Below are 22,707 nucleotides of genomic sequence, written 5' to 3'. Positions count from 1 at the left end.
ACATAGAAGCCCAGTGCACAAATTTTGTGAGGGGTGTCCCTCAGCCCAGCCTGCACCCTCTCCAATCTGGGACCCCATTTAGGACAGTTGGACATCCCTCTCACAATCCAGGACTGCTGGCTCCCAACTGCTCACCTGCTTGCCTTCCTGATTGATCCTAACCATTTCTGCTGCCAGCCTGATCACCCCTAAACGCTCCCCTGCCACACTGATTAATGCCTAACAGCTCCCCTGCCAGCCTCTTTACCCCTAACAGCCCTCCTTTACAGGTCTGGTCACCCTAACTACCCTCCCCTGAAGCCTGGTCACCCCTAACTGCCCTTCACTGAAGGCCTGGTCCCCCCCCCCCCAAACTGCTCTCCACTGCAGGCCTGGGTCCCCCCCAACTGCCTTTCCCTGCAGGCCCAGTCACTCCCAACTTCCCTCCTCTTCCAGCCTGGTCACCCTTAACTGCCCTCCCTTGCAGGCCTGGTCCCTCCCAACTGCCCTCCCCTGATGGTCATCTTGTGATGGTCATCTTGTATCCACATGGGGGCAGCTATCTATGACCAGGTGGGACAGCCATATTGTGTGTTGGGGTGATGGTCAATCTGCATATTACTCTTTTATTAGATAGGATAGAGGCTTGGTGCATGGTTAGGGGCCAGCCAGTTTGCCCTGAAGGGTGTCCCTGATCAGAGGGGGTGTTCACTTGGGGAGTGGGGCAGCCTGGGCAAGGGGCCTGTGGTGGTTTGCCGGCCGGCCATGGCGCCCCCCCCCCCCCCCTCGTGACCCAAGCAGAGGCCCTGGTATCTGGAATTTATTTATCTTCTACAATTGAAACCCTGTAGCCTGGAGTGGAGCCAAGCCTTCTACTTGCTCTGTGGCAGCATCCATTTCTGTTGGAATTTATGTATCTTCTATAATTGAAACTTTGCAGCCTTAAATGGAGGCCAAGGCAGGCCTGGGCTTCAGAAGCTTGGCTTCCTCCATCGCTGAGGGAAACCCATGCCTCCCTCTTGCTCTCTGTGGCTGCAGCCATCTTGGGTGGGTTTATTTGCATATTAGCTCTTGATTGGCTGGTGGGAGTGGGTGTAGTGGAGATGTTGTCAATTTGCATATTATTCTTTTATTAGATAGAATACTATATTCAAATATATGTACACATCTTATTTTTGTATCAAAAAGCAAGAGTAGTCTCAATACCCTGCCATTTTGAGACTAACTGAAAAACAGTAAAATATCCATCCAAATTAAATAACTTAGAGATATATTTGTAAGAATACTTTTATAATATTGACTTTGCTAAGCAAGTCTCCTTGGGCATACACACACAGTAACCTGGGAAAGGACTTAACTGACACGTGGTTTTGGAGTTATCAGTCTTACCTCAGTATCTCAGATTTAGTGAAGTTATTATCAAGATTCTGAATTTAAAAAAAGTATTTATCCTGATTCTGAACATGTTCCTTGTTTTCATGATTTATTATGTACCATTATTGTAATTCTCCCCTTGTCCTATTACTCACTGACATTTTTAAAAATACATTTTTATTGATTTTAGAGAGGAACAGATAGGGAGGGAAACATCAATGATGAGGGAGAATCATTGATTGGCTGCCTCCTGCATGGCCCTATACTGGGGATCAAGCCCACAATCCCAGGCATGTGCCCTGACCTGGAATTGAACCGTGACCTCCTTATTTATAGAGGGATTAAGGAAGAAAGTGGAGAAGTGGTTAAGAATAAAGGGTTTTGTATAACTAAGCCTAGAGAGTTAAAGGATCAACAAACGAGTTGTCAATTATGTTAAAAAATGAACAATTTAAATGTGTATTTTTTTGTTTTGTTTGTTTGTTTTACATTAGCCTGTCCTGCATGGCTCAGTGGTTGAGGTAGACCTAAAAACCAAGAGGTCAGGGCTCGATTTCCCATCAGGGCACATGCCCAGGTTTCTTATTCCATCCCCAGTTGGGGGTGGGGGGGCGTGCTGGAGGCAGCCAATCAATGATTCTCTCTCATCATTGATGTTTCCCTCCCTATCTGTTCCTCTCTAAAATCAATAAAAATGTATTTTTTAAAAATGTAAGTGAGTAATAGGACAAGGGGAGAATTACAATAATGGTACATAATAAATCATGAAAACAAGGAACATGTTCAGAATCAGGATAAATATTTTTTTTTAAATTCAGAATCTTGATAATAACTTCACTAAATCTGAGATACTGAGGTAAGACTGATAACTCCAAAACCACATGTCAGTTAAGTCCTTTTCCAGGTTACTGTGTGTGTATGCCCGAGGAGACTTGCTTAGCAAAGTCAATATTATAAAAGTATTCTTACAAATATATCTCTAAGTTATTTAATTTGGATGGATATTTTACATGCTGCTGTTTTTCAGTTAGTCTCAAAATGGCAGGGTATTGAGACTACTCTTGCTTTTTGATACAAAAATAAGATGTGTACATATATTTGAATATACACATATTTAAATATACTAATGACCATTCAGTTTAGTGTACCCTAATATTTTTTTGGAGCATTTAAGTGAGGGTGTTCCAGCTCCCCACCACTACCCCCATCATTAAGAAGCAAATGGAGAAACTCCAGGATTCTGTGGATTGAGAGGAGGCTAGCCTGAGAACAAGATCAGTTAACCGTGCATACAAGATGCAGTATCAAATAACATTTTCATGCACATATTAATATTACAAATACTGTTCAAAAATACACCACTGGAGTTATTTTCTGCTAGACTAACAAACTGGAATATTTGCCCCAGAAAAAAAAAAAAAAAAAGACTTGCTTTCTTTTACTTCCTAGCCCCTTACTCTGTTCTAAGACTTAATTTCATTTTTATTATGGCATACAATTGCTAGAGCATCTGCAATGCTAAAGAAAAAAAAAAAAGAAGAAGCTAGACATTTTTAAGAAGATAAAAGAAACACTCCGTGAACTCTCCCTCTACTCCAGGTATAAAAATGCAGCCATACTTTTTTCATTCCTGGTGTTACTTACATTTACTCTACGTAACAGCTCACTTTCCCAAGAGTTTATTAGATGTAGATATTAAGGGGGTGAGGGGTTGACATTTCTGCCTGTGGTCACAGCAGAACAAGAAGAAAACCCAAACTTTCCCAATAGTTTCAGCCATATTCTGCTGCCTTGCCCAAGAATAAAAACATTGATAAAAGCACAGTTCTAAGTGGATGGCTCAGTTGGTTGAAGTGTCAGCCCATACCCCGAAGGTTGCAGGTTGGATTCCTGGCCAGGGCATATTCAGTTTATGGTCCGATCCTCAGTCTGGAAGCCTAAAGGAAGCAACTGATCAAAGTTTCTCTCTCACATCAATGTTTCTCTCTTTCTCCCTTCCCCTCTCTCTAAAATCAATAAACATATCCTCGTGTGAGGATTAAAAATGATAACATTGAAATAATGAAAGCACATACTCTCTTTTCACACAGCAGTTCATTCATCTCACTATCTGTACATGTGCAAAAAGCAACATGATGTTTTAAGTTACCTTAGACCTGAGGTCCACTGCTTTGAAGTCATACGCACTCTAAAAAGGCCTTGAAAGTACCTGACTAACTCCAAAATCAGCTGCGATGAAAGTTCAAAGTTTCCCAAGTTTGCCAAGAATCAGGGAGGGCTCAGTAATCCCTAGGTATGTTACAGACAACAGTCTTATCTTCTGGTGAGCAGGTCAGTTGGATTCACATTGAACACACACAAACCCAGAACTTTGGTGGACATAAATATCTGGGCAAGTTCCAGATATCACGGTGAAATCTATTTTTCAGACTTACAGACTTTTGGAGGGGTTTGCATAAGGACATTATACACCTTTCTTGTTACAGTAAACTTTGGAGAAACTGCTAAGACTGCTAAACACACATTCCAGCATTATTGTTCTTTCTGTGGCAACATTCCCACAGCTGGGATCCATTCGGTAGGTAGCAATATCCTTTCCTCCTTCTTTACCTAAGTTATGCCAACCCTCTCTCAAGGATCAACCCATGATATACCAGTTTTTTTCAAGTTTCCTCCAACTTGACACCAAATATAATTGTTCTCTTTTGTCTAGGCCCAAACATTTGTAGATTTCTCAGAGCCTTATTTTCTTTGTTTTTACATTTGGTTTTATCTCCTCAATTAACTTGTAAAACTCTTGAGTTCATAGCCTTGCTACACAGCTATCACAGGTGTTATCCACAACAGTTACACATTAATATGTTGACTGAAGTTATCAGAATTCAACCTAACTGTCCAGATCTGTGTAGTATTCTCACTGGTCATAATTCCTGAAAAGTAGCATACCTTTTACAGATCTTTCTATCTGTCCTAGGATATTATAAGAGCCTCTTCTATAGTAGGAGTCTACCTGAGGTGAGGCAGGGACCCAATTCTCAGCTCCACTTAGAAATAACAGAGAGAATGCCATGAAGCTTATTCTGTGACTGTCTCTCCTAATGTACCTAAGCCACACAATTAATTAGCAGGAAGGATTAGCTGGTCCGCAGGGATAACATGCTCTACTTAAGAGAGTTCCCATATCCCCTCATCTTTTCTTTCCAAGAGAAAGAAAAATCTCCCTGAAGATGTCCCTCAGTCAAACAGCGTTTTTCTTTCTTCCTCAGTTTGAGGCACAGGAGAAAGTTCTAATTACAGCAGAAAAATAATTTTCAGCTTTGCCATTATTTAAAGTGCAGATACATATCTCCAGTAGCATTTTCAGTCTAGCATCTTATTTCTAACTCCTCTGAGCTATCAGCTGCTTTCTGTGCTGTCCTTAAGGACTCTGGGAAGCCTAGCTATAAACCTGCCTGTCTCTTTCAGATAGTTACCGGTATGTATTCCTTTCCACAGTATCACTCAATATTTTAATTCCTCCCATTCTCCTTTTAACAAATAAGTAATGAAATATGCTACTTGCAGCTATAGTAGCATGTCACATACTTGAATCCATCTGTCAACCACAAAACAGTCCTTAGTATAGTTTTGACTACGAATGGCAAGAAACTGTGTCTCCTATCTTATAAGAGGTTGTAGATGTAGCGCACAAAAGAAAAAAAAGAGTAAGTTATATTATAAAGTCTAATATCATTGCTCCTACAAAAATATCTTTAACTGATAAATTTATAGTAAATGTCCAATAGATAAAAATTGTTCCTAATATTTAAATCTTTTTCTATGGTTGTAAATTCCTATAAACTGTATGATTTGGATTATAAAATCTAAATCATCTTTAAAGTGTTATTAAAACTAAAAATTAGAAATGTCACAATATCTTGGAAAAGTAGTAGTAAACAAAAGAGCTTAACTGGGATCAATACCAGGTAGTATAGTTAAGAAAGAAAATAAAATCATACTGGTATAAAATAGAAAGTAACTTGGTACATACCCCAATAATGCAACATGAAGGAATTTATTATGTTGGCAAAACATATCCACCCAATGAAAGTGCCTAGACTTTGGGAAAAGGTGTGAAATTTCTTTCTGTAAAGAAATCGCACAAACAGCATAGGGCCACCATCTGACTGGCATGAAATAAAACCATTATGTCTTAAATTAGTGGGATGATTTACTGACACTTTAAAGTCTCTTCTCATTTATAACTTCAGGATTTTACAGGATCAAACGTTTATTAATTGGATCTGGAAATAAAAATAGGATACAGTTTTCTATGAATGAAATCACCTATTCAGTCTGCTGTAAGTAATATATTTATATTGACAGTCATTGAAGAAAAGAAATGAAACTTCATTTTGTGAGACTCCAGTTATTAGCAATTACAATGAAGGTAAAAATGTTCACCTATTCATACCTAAAGTACACTAAATATAACACTTTGCATGTCCTTCCAAAATTGCCAAAGAGAAGGGTAAGGTCCCCCTCGATTTAATTGGGAACTTACAGCATATTCTGTTAGTTTACGGCAGCTTGGAAGAGCACCAACTCTACAGCTCAGCTCCAGGACTAGGCAGCTATGTCTATCTAGCTGTTTGTCTTTGAGGTTGCAAGGCTGCAAAGCCCAACTCTTTCAAGACTCTTCTCAGAACATGAGGACCAGCGCAGACAACGTGAGTGACAAATCACTTCTATAGCTGGAAGGCAAACTAAGACAGTTCCTAACACTGTCTTAATCACATAAAATGACCCCATAGCGTTCATGCTGTTAGTCACATGCCCATGAGTCTATCCCAATCACATTAAAATAGTAAGTTTTAAAAGAATACAGATCACTTTTTTTTTTTCACATACCCTGCTTCCTCAAAAGGCTTAAGGTGATTCCCCCTATAAAATAAACACTAAAATAATTTGCCCTGGCCAGTGTGGCTCTGCTGGTTGAATGTCATACTATGCACTAAAAGGTCGTCAGTTCGATTCCTGGTAAGGGCATATACCTGGTTGTGCGTGTGATCTCTTGTCTGGTGGAGAGTTTGATTCCCAAAGGCCCTTATCTGGATTGAAGGTTTGATCCCTGCCCTGTGGGTGCCTGTGGGAGGCAGCCAATGGATGTGTCTCTCTCACATCATGTTTCTCCCTCCCTCACTTCCACTTTCTCTGTAAATCAATGGAAAAATAAATGAATAAATATATATATATATTTGGATAAGGATTAACAAAAATAAAAAAATATAATAAAATACCTAATAGCTTTCCCCATGTAAGACATACAGGTCATAAGCAAGTAATAATGTATAAAATAATCTTCCCAGTTGGCATATGAATTCTCAGTCATATGACCAGCAAGGACAACCGTGGATGGATAAAAAGAATCCCAAGATACAAAGGACTGCCCACTGTTCCTAGTGATGGTAGTTTAAGGTGGCAATGATATAAGAGTTTGTGTGTTTGTGTGTGTGTGGTGGCGGAGCGAGGGAGCATGTACATGCAGGGTCAGATGGATGAGGAGTGGTAAGAGAGAAGATTAGAACTGATTGTATTGGATAAAGATTCAGATCAATGGTTTTTAGCAACATTTATTAAAGTCATCTCCTGCTCTCCTTCCACAGGCTAACACCCTAAATATGTGTTCAATCAAAAGCAATATCTGACCACATCAACTCTCCAAACTCAACCTGGGCAAAAATCACAACTCAGTGCACTTGCAATACCTTTGCTGTGAGGATGGCAACATTCTGAGACTGAAGTAATATTCAACTGACCTTCCAGAATATTCCTATCTTTTTAGGTCAATCTGTCCATCTACATTCAATCAGCTGACAGTCTGAAATATCTTTCAGATACTTCCTTTTTCCAACTTATCTCTGGTTCTCAATTCCACTAAGCCTTTTTCTAACCAGCTACTGCCTGGGTGCCAGTTGTATGATATTGATATAACTTGAACTGAGTGAATATAGCTTGCTAATTTGTCATACACAAGTGTTTGATAAATTTATTTATTGCTTCCAGTGCATCCTGGAAGTTATTTAGGAAGAATGCATTAACTATTTCAAAACACCACATCACAGGTTGATTTAGCTCCCATAAAAACTATTAAGATATCTGTCCTGGCTGGGTGACTCAGTTGGTTGGCGCATCATCCCATACACCAGAAGGTAGAAGGTTTGATTCCCAGTCAGCACACATACCTACATTGTGGGCCCAATACCTGGTTGGGGAACAAAGGAAGGCAACCAATTGATGTTTCTTTCTTTCTCTTTCTCTCTCTTCTCTCTCCCGCCACTCTTCCTTTCTCTCTAAAATCAATAAATATATCCTCTGGTGAGTATTTTTTTTTTAATCTAAATTATTCAGACATAAGCTGTATTTTTTTTTCATTTGCAGTCAGGATTTGTCCTGTGTTAATACAGTTATAATATTTTTAAAATATATTTTATTGATTTTTTTTTTTACAGAGAGGAAGGGAGAGGGATAGAAAGCAAGAAACATCAATGAGAGAGAAACATTGAACCAGCTGCCTCTTGCATACCCCCTACTGGGGATGTGCCCGCAACCAATGTACATGCCCTTGACCGGAATTGAACCTGGCACCTTTCAGTCTGCAGACCGACTCTCTATCCACTGAGCCAAATCAGTTTCGGCACAGTTATATTTTTAATAGCATCCTTGGAAACTAAGGTTATGATGGGCCAAATGTAAAAATACAGTTTGTTACAATGAGGCAATTTTTCCTGTTTTAACAAGACAACTGAGAAATTTACAGGAGATATGAAACTCAATATTGTCATTATCAATAGTATCTCTAGAAAACACCGTTAAACAGCCCAATTTACTATCACAGAATGACTTACAAATAAAATCCCCCAAACTAGGAAAATGCTTTGGATTGATCACTCAGCTCCCGGTATTGACATAAGTCTATACATTAACTGGGGTTTGCTAGTACATTGTGATCCTTGATGCTACGTTTAATCAGTTAGCCGAAACCTTATGGAATGGGAGTGCAACAAAATTAATAATGCCACAAATGGATACCAGTTGATGTACATCTACTGACTTTTGGTTTTCAATGATGCTTAATTGAGTAAAAATAAATTTAAGATAAAATTTTAAAATTCCAAGAGTATTTTGAGGAAAAAGTGTGAATACAGATAAGTTTTTAAAACTCAATAACAAAGTTGACTTTAAAACTTCACAAATATAAATATCTCCAAGTGTATATTATCCATCAAAATAGGTGATGTAGTTGTTTGAGGAAGTATGCATTTTTAATTTTTTGATGCTGCTCTGTTATGAATAACTTTTTCACAGTCGTTCTTTCAGAAGTGTTTATATTACTGTAATGCCATTTCTGAAATGAAATATGTAAGGGACATAAAGGGAAATTTTCATTTTTAAAATATTTTAATGACATTAGAATTACTGACAGAGGGTAGACAGGCAGATATAAATGAAAGGCTAATCTCCCTTACTCAATTCCCACACATACACAAATCTCAGCAATTATGGATTTAGTTTGTGGAGCAATATCCCAAGATAAATGGTAATTAGTTCCTAGGTCTATATCAGAAACTTACACTTAAGTACTGCACATGGGTGAAAGCCTGATTAAACACAACAGGAAGGAGATTATAGTAACTCAAAACAACATAATCCATACACTAAAACAAATTTTCTCAACTACAAAAAGAAATCTCAATTTCATACTCAATTTTCCAGCCAAGAAGTAGAAGAGTGAATGGGTTGACTAGCTACTTCAACAAAGGAAGGTTTCAATGATGTATGTCTAAATCATGTAAATAATATTAGGCTGCAATGAAGTGATTTCCTGAGTTACCTATAATACAATTTTTAGTTCCTATTGAACCTAGCTAAGAAAATAATATTAATAAAGAATACTAACTTGTGTGCAGAATGAATGGTTTTACACCTGGAAATATAGGCAAATAAAGGGATATAGACTTCTATGCTAGCAAAGTTCCCATTTGGTCTTTGAAGTCTCCATTTATAATTGTCCCACCATATATATATGGTGTGTGTGTGTGTGTGTGTGTGTGTGTATGGTGAGAAGAGAATTGGAAATTATATATAATTCTCTTCATGTAAAATGTTCAAAACACACTTCATAATCTTACACTAACTCTTATGTCTATCTCTTTTACAACTTATCAATGTTTTATAACTAAATAAAAATAAAGTGTTCTTTTCCCCATAAATCCTTCTACAAATGAAAATAAAACTATTTTAGGCTAAGAAAAGTCATGATTTACAAAGTCAAAGCAATGAAATTTGAAGTATACACTTGTGGTTCTCAGATTTGAGCAGGTACCAGAATCATGGCCTGAGTAAAGAACACAGATTGCTGGGTCACACCCTCTGTATTTCTGATTTACAAAGCCCAGGACACTGAGATTTCACAGGTGAGGATGATGCTGAAGTTTAGGGGTTTCCACTTTGAGAACCTAATTTCTGTACTATGTAAGACATATTTGAAAAGTTACAATAAGTATATATTTTTTTGCCCACCTCATAACTGTAACATTTATAACCAGGGATACTGATTACTCTTCACACAAAGCTGATTCTATTCTTAGCTAAATTACTAATAACCACATCAAAATTAAAATAAGACAAACCCCCCAAAAAATCACCACAGCATCCATCACAAGAACCAGTTCAGCAGCAGAACTACCTTCTTCCTTATTGTTAAGCAACATGGGCATAAGATTTCTCTAATGCAATTTTCTTATTGTCTCTATTCCTATATCTTATCCTTTTCCACTACCCAACATGAGACTTTCCAGAACAAATAATCCGAATTACAAAAAGTAACAGGGAATTGGAGCTATGTCTTTCTAATCCAGACAGTTCCAGCCATACTACTCGCCCCCCATCCCACCCCCTGCCGGCCCCAATCTTTCTCACTATTCTCTACACACACACACACACACACACACACACACAATTAAAAAATAAAAACTCCTTTTGTTGGGATGATCTGAACCAATGAAAGAGAAGTAAAGACTTGGACATGGTATAAAAGGAATTCAAACTCTCCCACACTAAGGAACAGCTTCCTGAGAAGGCTCTAACTCCAGCATTCCTCCAACCCTAGAATCCTGGACACTCAGCTGCTCCAGACACCAGAGTGTGGTTGAAGGCAAAAGAGCTTTCAATGAACTGCTGCTCTGCTTGAGGCCACACCTCCTACCATAAGCCAAGAGGTAAGATGTGCTGTAGTTCCAGCATCTCTCTCACACATACACACACATAATTACCACCAAGCAAGCTCTCTTCCATTTGGGAAAGAGGGAGTGGGAAGAGAGGGGAGATTAAGAGGCTTAGAGTTGGGGAGGGCGGTTCCGGCCACCTCCCAGCACTGCTTAGCCCTGGGCAGTGCACAATGAAGAAGGTAAAGGTCTGATCTCCCTCATACTTTCCCAAACACCCACCCATGGCAGTTTGAAGACCCAACATCCCCTTGTGCCCATACCCACTCCGCAGTCCTCAGTCAGGTCTAGGGTCTGCAGGGAAAGGTCTGACACAGCCAGGGACCGAGCACTGCAGTGCTAGAATCCAGACCCCAGAGTGAGGCAGTGGGCACTGGGCTGGATTCCCAGCACACATCTCTGGATATTGGCTGGAGGGGAACTGTCGGTGAGATTTGGCCTGCTGTCCCTGAGGGGCTGTTCTCCCAACCTCCTCCTCCCCCACCCCCCCATCTGGAGATCACAAAAGTTATTTTTCCTTTGTGGCACGGCCTGCCTGTCCCAGGAGATGACCACTTCAGCCAGAGCGAGAGGCTGTGTGTGAGTGTATCTTTCTGTCCTGAAAGCAAAGGGTGCCAACTGCTGACAGGCAAGGGAACCTGGATTTGCTCTTGAGGACTTAAAAACCTCCCCATTAACAAGCTCGCCCTCCTCCCGTCCTTTTCCGCCCAGATCTGGGTTTTTCAGAGAACTGAGACTGTGTTCTAGTTGCAGTGAACTGGTGTCCTGCCCCGGAGCTCAGAGGCGCGGACTTGGCGGTCCATTCATTCATGCGTTTGCTCATCCATTCACACAAACACGTCCCTTAATTGTGTCTGGCACCTAGAATCTTGCCTGCTATTTCCTCCTCCCCAAGTCAGTGCTCCAGGCCATGGCTGGTGCATAATGCAACTCAACTGTCACCCACTTCCTAAGCTGGAAAATCAAGTCTTATGGGCACATTCTCAATCTCTCTCTCTCTCTCTCTCTCTCTCTCCCTCCCTCCCTCTCCCTCTCCCTCTCCCTCTCCCTCTCCCTCTCCCTCTCCCTCTCCCTCTCCCTCTCCCTCTCTCTCATACACACACACACACACACACACACACACACACACACGTGGGGAGGAGAAGGGGGGCAGAAAGGAATGGGGCGCTCTCTGGGGTCACATTCGAAGCCTCCATTTGGGGGAAATCGCGGCACTGCCGGGGCGGCAAACGAGGTCAAATCTTTATTAAATCAAAGAACGCTACCGCGCGGTCCCCAGCGGCGATACATCCAGCGCACAGCCCCTGTTCTCAGGAGTGCGATGCCGCGGGCTCCCCTCAACTCGGAGCCGGAGCTGCGGTGCGGGGCCGCGGCTCGCAGCCCAATCCGCAGCGCTCCTGCCTCCGCGCCCAGTAACGTGATGGAGAGGAACCCGAATGCCGCGCCGGGAGGGGCCCCGGGACGCGCGAGTCGTGCCTTCTCCTCACGAGCCTGGCTGCCTAAGAATCACAAGGTCACGATAACGCCGCGATCGCACTCACCGTACACTCCTTGGCCGGAGATCCCCTCCAGGACGACTGTCAGCAGCCACACGAGACCGTACACCAAATCCATCTTCACGTGAACATGAACATGTCCAGCCCGGGGGGGACGCGGCGGGACCTTCCGGGGGCCGGCGGCCGGGCGGGCGCGCTCCTCTGGCTCCCGGGCTGCGCCGACGTGCCCGCCGCCCGGCCGCCCGAGGCGGCGCCGTCCGTCCGTCCTTCCCCGGCGGCGGCCGGGAGCGGAGCGCGGCAGCCCCGCACGCCCCGCACTCATGCACGCACACACAAACACACCCCCACACAACACCTGGCACACTCACATGCAGCCGCTCACACGGGCGCCTGGGAAGATCGCAGACGCTGGGGGCCGGGGCGGCGGGAAGGGGAGCGGAGGGAAGTGTTCGGGGCGCGGGCGCAGCTCCGCGGCGTCGGCGGCGCGCTGGGCGGCGGGCGGGCGCGGGCCGGGGCCGGTGCGGAGCGGCGAGCCGGGCGCGGGCGGCCGAGGAACAGGAAGTGGCTTCTGGCTCGGGGCACGGAGCAAAGGGTTCCTCGCCGGGGTTCGTCTTTACAAAGTAACTCGCGAAGGTTCCCGGAGGAGCATCAGGCAGCGGCAGCGGCCCGCCCGCCCGCAGTCCGGAGCCCCCAGCCCTGCTGTCTTGCCTTCCCCCATTCCATCAGTTGCCATTGCAACGCCAATCCGCTTACACGACACAGGCTGGCATAGCGGAGCTGGGCGAGGAGGAAGAGGAGGGGGAGGAGGAGGGAGAGGAGGGAGAGGAGGAGGGAGAGGAGGAGTGGGACCGGGGGCAGGGGTGGGGAAGAGAGGGAAGGCGGAGGGAGAGGAAGAGAGGGACGGTCAGGAGCAGAGCGCGTCCGGGGCTCTCTCTCCTGGGCACCAGCCTCAGCCGCCGCCGATCTCCAGAATAGCCTCAGTCCCCGCCCGCGACGAGGGGCCTCCGCCGGCAGCGCCGATGCCCGGAGCCGCGAGCAGGGTCCAGCCGCCGCCACTTGCGAGGGAGAAGCAGGACCGGGTCCGCACACTCGTCCCCGCGTGCTCCCCGCGCCGCGCGCCCCCTCCGCGCCGCCAGGTGGAGGGTGGGGGCGGCGGGACCCGCGGGAGCTGAGCGGAGGGAGCCGCCGCCGCAGGGCTTCCCCGCCGGGGCTGCCGCGGTGCCGGCGGCCGCGGTGAGCGCGGGGGCGGCGCGCGGAGGACACCCCGCTCCGCGGCCGCTGCGCGGGCCCCGCTGCGGCGCAGGCTCCCGGGCCGGGCGGCGGGCGCCCTGGGCTGGACGCCGGCTGGAACCCGCGGTGGACGTGGTGCTGAGCGCCCGGGAGGCGGAGAGGAGGAGGAGGTGCAGCCACGAGCCGGCGGCGGCTGCGGTGCGGGAGGCTGTGCGGTCGGTCACGTTGTGCGCTACGTGCCGGGAGCGCGAGCCGCCCGCCGCCCGCCGCAGCCGCGACGTCAAAGCCCGGGCGCGCCGCTCGGTCCGGCCCCGCCGCTCCGCTCCCCTGCGCCCAGCCTCCGGGTCAGCGGCTCGTCCGCGGGACAGCGCCCGGGGCTCCGCGGCCGGCGGCGGCCGGCCTCCCGCCGGGCCTCCCCGCTCTCCGCGAGCCTCGCTGCGGCGGAGCCCGGGCTGGTTTCTGCTGGCGGTGCCCGCGGTGGGCCAGCGGCCCCGGCCCGGGGTGATCGCGGGGCACCCTATCGCTTCCCGCCGCCCGAGGTCTTCCAGGACCGCTCTGCTTGACTAGAGAGCAGAACAGGCCACAGCACTAGGTAGCGGCTTGGTTTCTTTCCCATTTCAGTCATTTTTAAATGAAAATACGGTCATCACAGCATTGAAGGCTCCAGGGCAGAAAAACTGAGAATGCTGAGCTTAGTTTAATATGCACTGTCTCCTACTAAAGTTAACTGCTTTGAAAATCTTTTCTTTTGTGAAAAACCTTCTCATTGGAGCAGGGGAGCTTAAGAAACTCATAGTTACAAAGGGACTAGGAAATGTAACGTATCTTTAATTTTAAAATGAAGTAATGTAGAAATACTTCACCAAAAATTAATAGGGATAAACTGGAAATAGAGTAGTGGTTTGTGATTTGTTTCAGTAGCCACAGTAATTTAGTGCTACTTGTGCGCAATCCACTTTGTTGAATATACGCCATTCTTTACTAATTCAGACAGAACTGGATAGGGAGGTGATTAAAATAGCTGAAAACGTGTATTTATACATGTGTTACTAAAGTAGTTGCTATGGAAAATCTGGCTTATGATATTCATTTTTCTGCTTCCATATTGACATACGCTGCAGGTCCCTCTCCTCCTCTTACTTTTGCTGGGGGGAGGGGACTCCAAGCACTAGAAAATGAATAGCCCCCACCTTCCCTCTAAGGCTCCTCACTTAGGCTTATTATTGTTATTGGGTATAATCTGGTGCTTACCCTCTGCGTTTACAAGATAAAGGAAGAAAAAATGGTGAGGGTTTCAAAGGACAGATCGCATGGTGTTGAGAACCCAACCCCTTCTTTATGAAATGCCACTCTCAAGCAGATGGAATTCCAGGAGCAGTGTCATTCTAGGAGCAAAACCCAAAGTGTGGCTTTCTGAAGGGGAATGATAAAGCTCACTCATTAGCCACCTGTGGTGGGAGAGGAGCGGGGAATTGTCATGTTTCTGGAAATCTGTCTTTTAAAAGCAGATCATCCCTGAATACTGCAGCACAGCAGCTTCAAGGGGCAGTAAACTGCAACTTTGCTCTCAGCTCACAGCTCAGAATCTATCTTGTCCACCAGACCCTTACGTCCAGATTTATTTTAGCTGCTGAAGTTCTGCAATAATACTTCACCTACATGAGTGTACTGTGGTTTTTTTTGTTGTTGTTGTTTTGTTGTTTTTTTTGTTTTTTGTTTTTTTTGTGTGTGTGTGTTTTGCATTCTTATTTATGGAATTAAGTGTGTGTGTGTTTCAAGACTCTAAATTAAAATATTTTATTATTTAAAAAGTCAATGTATTATTTTGGCAAAGGAAACCCTTTATTTTCCATGTAATGCACATCTCTGTCTTGGAAAAGACCATACACCCTTGATGTTCTCAGCAGTTCCTGAGTGAGCTATTTAGAGCTGTATAGAACTCAACCCAATCATTTTAAAATTTATTTCAGTGATAAAACAGCCAGGTGTATCACTCTGGATCAGACCTTAGCCTAGATATTAGACATTTAAAGACATATATAGGATAGAATCCCTTCTTTTAGTAAACCCACAATCTAGAATATGTTGGTCAATACATGCACCCCTACATATATTGACACTATAATTGCTATATAAATAAAATATTAGGCACAGGAGGCAACGTTTTCATGCAATCGTTAATTGGGTTATATGGCAGTAAGAATAAAAATTGCACTGCTTTCAATATCTATTTTTTTCTTCCTATAAAAATACTGGTAGATTACTTACAGAAACAATTGGCCAGTTTAGTCTTCCAAATGTTTTTGTTTTATTTAGTTTGCCTTGAAATTCAACAATTGTAAGGCTATCCTGACCAAAAATCATTGTATATACAGCCACACCTTAGCACTAGCTATTGAGAGCCTCCAGGTGGTGAGCCTGAGCTAAGGCTTAAGGAGAAGCAGAGATAGTTTGGTAGAGAGAAGGGAAAGAGCTCTAGAAAGCAGGTCCAAGTGCTGTAATGCACTCAGACCCAGGACAGTCTGTGTGGTCCAATTAGAGCAGTTTCCCACAGGAGCAATGTAAATAACTGTGAGGATCACCAGCTTCTTGGATTTTGTACAGGGAATATGGATATTGTATGGAATCCAAAGGAACTCTGCGTTCCATTTCTGTCAGGGTCCACTCAAGAGTATTCTATCTCTGATGAAAGCAGCAATGAACATTTTACACTAGGAATGTTAAAAGTTAGGTGCTCTCCTCTGACAGCCATAATTACCTTAATAATCTGTGATGGTTATATTGACTGTAGTTTCACTTTAGATTTCTATCTGAATATGAGCATGATGTTCCATCCTAGATATCATGCAAGAGATAATATCATGGAGGGAATCATGGCTAGCACACGATACCCCCGAAGTGGCAAGATAGTAACTCTGGAGATAAAATTGAGTAAGCAAAATCAGAATATAGGTGGCAAATCTGTCCTTTCTTTCCAATCTAGCCTCTTCCCATAAAGCAATACCAGGTCTTATGTTTACTTATGGCTACTGCCTGTTCCCCTGATGGCCCTTTAAATCACACTGACTCCCATACACACTACTGGCTTTCCAGTTTATAAAATCAAACAAGAATGTAAAAATCATCAGCGGTAAACAAGAGATGTCTCGGGAATTGTACACCCTGATGGTTGCCACATACTTCTTTTGCTTGCTTTATTCTTGGTCCTAGATTTCTAGCTCACATCACAGCTTTCTGGGACTACATATGAGCCACCCTGAATGCTTAGCTGGCTCCACATCTGGACCCCTGGCAAACCTCTTTTATCCTGAGAAAAACTCTACTTCTGATATTTCCAAAATCTGTTAAGGTAAGTTCCATTATTTTATGGCTCAGACATGCACCTGAGATCCCAAACTATTACTCCCTTAACCTCTGACCAATGGACCAGATCTCTTTAAAGCTTACCAAGATTATAATAAGGTTTAATTAAATTCTAAATGGAGTCATTCCTGTTAGGTACACAATCTCCTGTCACGGTAAATTTTCTCTAGCCAAATACCTGTCACCTAGTTTTATTTCCTACCACTTAGTAATAGCTTCCAGCATGCAAGCTTAGAAATCTAAACAGGATCACACAGAACTAGCTATTTCAGAGGATAAAGAGACATACCGGTAATTTCCAATCAGAGAAACAGAGCATAGCACAGTGGTCAGCAAAGTCATTAGTCAACAGAGCCAAATATCAACAGTACAATGATTGAAATTACTTTTGAGAGCCAAATTTTTTAAACTTAAACTTCTTCTAAAGCCACTTCTTCAAAATAGACTTGCTCAAGCTGTGGTATTTTGTTGAAGAATCACACTCAAGGGGCCAAAGAGCGACATGTGGCTCGAGAGCCGCAGTCTGCCAATCAAAGCACCAGGGAATTCCAGGTGCTGGTCATTTCTAGGATGCTGGTAGACAAGGGTAACAGCTCTGAGGCAGCAAAGCCCAGACACTGGTAAGTAAGAGACAAAGGAAATAGGATTTTCCCTCAACAGGGCTTTGGGAGGGAAGAAAAAGGACAATGAGAAAGGCAACTGCTAATAATATAAATAAGGAAGCACATCACATCCCCGTTGCATGGACTGAGGGACGTCAACAAGAGACAGAAGACTTGAGGATGCAACAAAATACCCAAAGAATAATGCCCGGAGGTAGCAAATCCAGCTACCTCCAAATACAGGAGGGTCTCACAAGAGGCTTCATCTATGGATATGCATGAAAGGAAGGAAAGATAATTAATTCCAGATGATGGAATTGTTACCAGATGATGGGGCTAAGGTCTCAGACATAATGTTGCTGCCAGTGAGGAGTACCTGAAAAACCGAGAAAAGTAGAGGAAAAGGCAGAAAACTGAGACAGGCTTTGTTATTCTTGAAACTCTATCTTCAGTTTAAAAACAGCAAATTTCTGAGTCTTTCCTCTGTGCTAAAGAATGTTTCCTCTCATAGTTCCTCCTTTCAAGACAGGCATGCTATTCTGTAGTTCTAGACTTCCAGGATTTCATGAACTGCTTATATTCTCTACAGTTTGTATCTAGAACACATGATAATTTTTAAAAGGCTATGCTTATATGCTATAGCCTTGGTAATTTTAGTAGGCCTGCCCTACATTTATTCTTATTTCGCATGTCTCCCTTGAACTCTTGTTATAATTCTGACACTATTTCAGGAACAAGCCCAAAACTGAATAGTTGGAGCATAGAAGATGTTCAGGGCAGGACAGTGTAACACAGTAGGTGAGTGTCTGAGCTTTGACCACAGACTGCCTTGGGCTTGAATTGCTGATGTCAGTGTGGCCTTGATGTTTCCCGTATCCCATAAAATGAAAAGAGCAAGAGGTTGCTGGCAGTTTCATATAAAGTAATGCACATAAAATACATAGCTCAGCACCTGGCACATAGTGCTCAATAATTATTTTTATTCGGTGTTTTTCTTGTTAGTTGTTGGAGAGCATTAGTTTACCGGGCTAAGCTCAAATGATTTCCATTCTGAGGTTAGCTGACAGCTCAGAACCTTTAGTTTTATAAGTAAGATGAAGTGTTTTTCTCTGAACTCATTACTGCACTTGCTTTCAATCAAAATTCGTCTGCCCCATTTCTGTCCAGTCACATTGAATTCTGAATTGTTCAGTTTATCTGCAATGGGTTGGCATTTCAGTACTTAGGAATAGCTTAATATCTTCTGAAAACGTAAAAATACGAGTGAGAGTATAGATATGCTGCAAGATTATTTTTGAAGGTGCTACATCCCCAGATGCAACCTGGAGAAGGCCAGAGCTTAACTATTAACAGAGAAGTTTCTGCTTATCACTCTGCTGGTTTACTATCTTTTAAAACCTGAGGAGTATGAAGGGATTCTTACACTTCTAAGGTCATCCATAGAATAGATTAAAAAGATCCACCTCAAAGTTGGAATAGAAATCTTGTGGTGGAAATATAAAAAAACTCTGTTTCTGACAAAAGAGTGATTTGATTAAGCCACAGATAATATATAGGTAAAGGGCCAGAAGAGAGTGCAACAAAAATTTTCCTCAAGATTCTATATTTGGAGTAATTACATGTAATAGGAAATAAAGGAAAGGAAATTTTGGTCATAATCATTTGGTTGGTGCAAAAATCTATCATTATAACACTAAATATAATATAATAATATAATATAATATAATATAATATAATATAATATAATATATAATAATAAAAGTGTAATATGCTAATTAGACCAGAGGTCCTTCCAGATAACCTTCTGGACGAGGCTGGGGCTGAGAGGGAAGCCCAGGTCCCAGGTGCCAGAGAGAAGCTGGTGCTGGCAGCTGGAGGAAGGAAGGCCTATTCTTGCATGAATTTCATGCATTGGGCCTCTACTATAATATAACATAATGATATAATGTAATTTAATAATAAAAAGGCAATATGCTAATTAGACTGGATGTCATTCTGGACATCCTTCCTGATAAAGCTGGGACCAGAGGGAAGCCAGCCGAATCCCAGGTGCTGCAAGTGGCTCAGGGGAAGCCTGTTGCCTGTGAGTAGCCTGGAGGAAGCCAGCCCAGGTCCTGGCTGCCGGAGAGAAGCTGGTGCCGGCAGCCAGGGGAAGGAAGGCCTACTTTTGCAGAAGTTTTTGTGCATCAGGCCTCTAATATAGTACAATATAATATAAATATGAAATGATATAACATAATATAATGTAATATAATAATATAATATAATTAATATATAATCAATGTAATCCTAATATATAAAAAGCCACAGGCCATCACTACTAGATGACCAGGAGGATGACAAAACAGGAGGCAGCGTGGGGTGACCAGGCTGGCAGGGGGGACAGTTGGGGGTGAGCAGGCCAGCAAGGGTACAGTTCGGGTGACCAGGCCAGTGGGGGTTATTGGGGGTAACCAGGCTGGCAGGGGGGCAGTAAGGAGTGACCAGGCCAGTAGGGGGGTAGTTGGGGATTACCAGGCCTGTAGGGAAGGGCAATTGGGAGTGATTAGGCTAGCAAGGAGGGGGCAGTAAGGGGCAACAAGGCTGGCAGGGGTGCAGTAATGGGCAAGCAGGCAGGAAGGCAGGTGAACAGTTAGGATCCAGTGGTCCTGGACTGTAGGAGAGATGTCCAACTGTTAGTTGATGTCCAACTGCCAGTTTAGGCCTGTTCCCTGGGATGGGCCTAAACTGGCAGTCTGACATCCCCCAAGGGGTCTCACATTAGAGAGGTTGCAGGCTGGACTGAGGGGACCCCCCCCCCCCATGAACATATTTCATGCCCTGCACCTTTCATCCTACCTAATAATAGACAAACATGTAAATTGATCATAACTTCACTTCACCCATAGCCAATCAGAGTGACTATGCAAATTAACCCCCAAAAATATGGCAGTTAATTTGCATACATAGGCGCTCAGCACCTGTGTCCCAGGAACATCCTGGCACCCAGGTCACTGTGAGGTAAGGCTACGTGGGCCCAGAACAACCTAGGAAGGGCCTGAACCAGGGGGCTCTTGCATAGGGCCAAGCCTGCAATCAGAACTAGGGGCCCAGAGCGGAGCCTGCAATCCATCAAAGGAAGCTGGGGGTCCACTCCTGCCTTAGGATAAAGCCTCCTCCACACAGGGAGCTGGGGGGCTGCTTCTGCCCAAGGACGAAAGCCTCCAGTGGAGGCTTTTGACCTTGAGCGGAGCAGAGCCTGCGATCGATAGTGGAGGCTTTTGGCCTTGGGCAGGAGAGGAGCCTGTGATCTATCGCAGGGAGCTGGGAGTCCGCTCTTATGATGGATTGCAGGGAGCTGGGGGTGCCCTGCCCAAGGCCAAAAGCCTCTGCCAGAGGCTTTAGGTCTGGGCAGGCATAGGCAGGGTCGGAGCTGGCGATCAGAAGAAACTGGAGGGTCCCTGCCCAGGACTAAAGGTTCGGCCAGAGTATTAAGGCCTGGGCAGGGCCCAGCCCACGATTGGTGTGAACTACAGAGGAAACACCTTTTCTGACAGCTCATTAGCTAAGCTCCCTGTATTCCACTGGTAATATTCTTAGTTTAGTAACTTGGGTGATAAGAATCCAAAGAGGTGATTTTGGGTTTTTCCACCACACTCCTGGAGAAAAAAAACGAAGATCTGCTACTGGAGGGCTAAGAAATGTCATATCCTGCCCTAGCCAGTTTGGCTCAGTGGATAATGCCTCGGCCTGCCGACCGCAGGGTCTGGGTTGATTCTGACCAAGGGCATGTGCCTAGGTTGTAGGCTCCTCCCTGGCTGGGGCCCAGGTCAGGGCTCATGTAAGAGACAACTAATCAAAAAGTTCCTCTCACTTTGATGTTTCTCTCTGTCTTTCCCTTTCTCTTCCACATTCTCTAAAAGTCAATGGAAACATATCCTCAGGTGAGGATTAAAAAAAGTAAAAAAAAAGAAGAAAAAAAAAGAAATGCATATCCTATGAAATACACATCTTGAAAATGCCTAAAAAAGTTGTCATTTTTTCTTGGTGAGAGACTGGATGAAAACACCTTGGTGGCTGTGGTGACAACAGGGTGATGGGGCTGGCACCTTCCCCTGATCAGCACTGTTGCCTCCCACAAAGGGAGGCCAGACTGTGGCTTAGGATTGGGCCTGAGCTGGCAGTAGGACATCTCCTGAGGGCTCCAAGAATGTGAGAGGGGGCAGGTTGGGCTGAGGGACCCCCCCATCCCCAGTGCACGAATTTCGTGCACCAGGCCCCTAGTCATAATAATAAAAGGCCAAGAGGCATCACTACCAAAATGACCAAACCACCAGTCACCAGGAGCATCTCTCAGCCTGGCACCCTGCAGGGTGCCTCTTTGTGGAGGTGGGAGGCAGAGGCTGGAGGTGGGGCACCTCCTCACATGGTTTTGCTCACTGGGTTCCTAGTCTACACTAATAAAAGAAAAAAATGCTAATTAACCATACCTTCACTATATATGAGTGAGTATGCAAATTAACCCAACAAAGATGATGGTTAATTTGCATATGCAGGCGCTGAGTGGCCTGGGTCCCAGGAACGTCCTCTGGACCCAAGCTGCTCCTAGCCTGTAGGCCAGTGTTAGGCCCTGAGGGGCAGGGGTCCCAGAATGCCCCCTGGCCACTTGGAGCCTGTGAATGCAGGCACCAAGCGGCTGGGGATGGGACAGGAACATCTCTACATCACTATAGTGACACAGGGATGTTCCTGCCCTGCCTGCAGCCACTTGCAAATGCTCCAGCCCCAAGGGACAGTTTGGGTCCACACCCCTAGCCTGGGTCTCAGTCTGGCAGTGGCGCGCAGACCCACACAGAGATCCCCTTCCTGCCCAGCCTGGATTCTTGGCCACTAAGTCACACCAGCCAGGCAGATATGAAGGAATCTTAAATGTTTCTTTTTTATATATATATTTTATTGATGCTTTATAGAGAGGAAGGAAAAGGTATAGAGAGCTACAAACATCTATAAAAGAGAAACATTGATAAGCTGCCTTCTGCACAGTTCCCCCTGGGTATGTGCCCCAACCAAGGTACATGCCCTTGACTGGAATCGAACCTGGGACCCTTGAGTCTGCAGGCAATTGCTCCATCCACTGAGCCAACCAGTTAGGGCTGTTCAATATGTTAAAGAAAAAAAACCCTATCTAATAAAGAAGGAATATGTAGGTGAGGGCATTTGGGGGTGACCAAGTTGTCAGTGGAGGGCAGTTGGGAATGATCAGGCTGGCAGGGGAGCAGTTAGGCATTGATCAGGCTGGCAAGGGAGTGGTTAGGGGGTGATCAGGCTGGCAGGCAGAAGCAGTTAGGGGCAAACAGGCAGGCAGGTGAGCAGTTAGGAGCCGGCATTCCTGGATTGTGAGAGGGATGTTTGACTGCC

At 44.6% G+C, this 22,707-nt stretch overlaps 1 protein-coding gene across 2 annotated transcripts in view; it reads right to left on the bottom strand.

Annotated features, from left to right (window-relative positions):
• The window catches only part of MDGA2 (MAM domain containing glycosylphosphatidylinositol anchor 2), an 865,112-nt gene extending 851,582 nt beyond the window's left edge, over nucleotides 1–13,530 (bottom strand). For both annotated transcript variants that reach the window (XM_084885031.1, XM_084885032.1), the window contains exon 1: nucleotides 12,161–13,530. In XM_084885031.1, coding sequence (XP_084741157.1) covers nucleotides 12,161–12,437 — 277 coding nt within the window. In that variant the 5' untranslated portion in view covers nucleotides 12,438–13,530. The remainder of the gene's footprint in view (nucleotides 1–12,160) is intronic.
• Nucleotides 13,531–22,707: the final 9,177 nt, after the last annotated feature.

Source organism: Pipistrellus hanaki, assembly GCF_964339955.1.
Source record: "Pipistrellus hanaki genome assembly, chromosome: 1".
NCBI lineage: Eukaryota > Metazoa > Chordata > Mammalia > Chiroptera > Vespertilionidae > Pipistrellus > Pipistrellus hanaki.
This window is presented reverse-complemented; position numbering and strand designations above follow the sequence as displayed.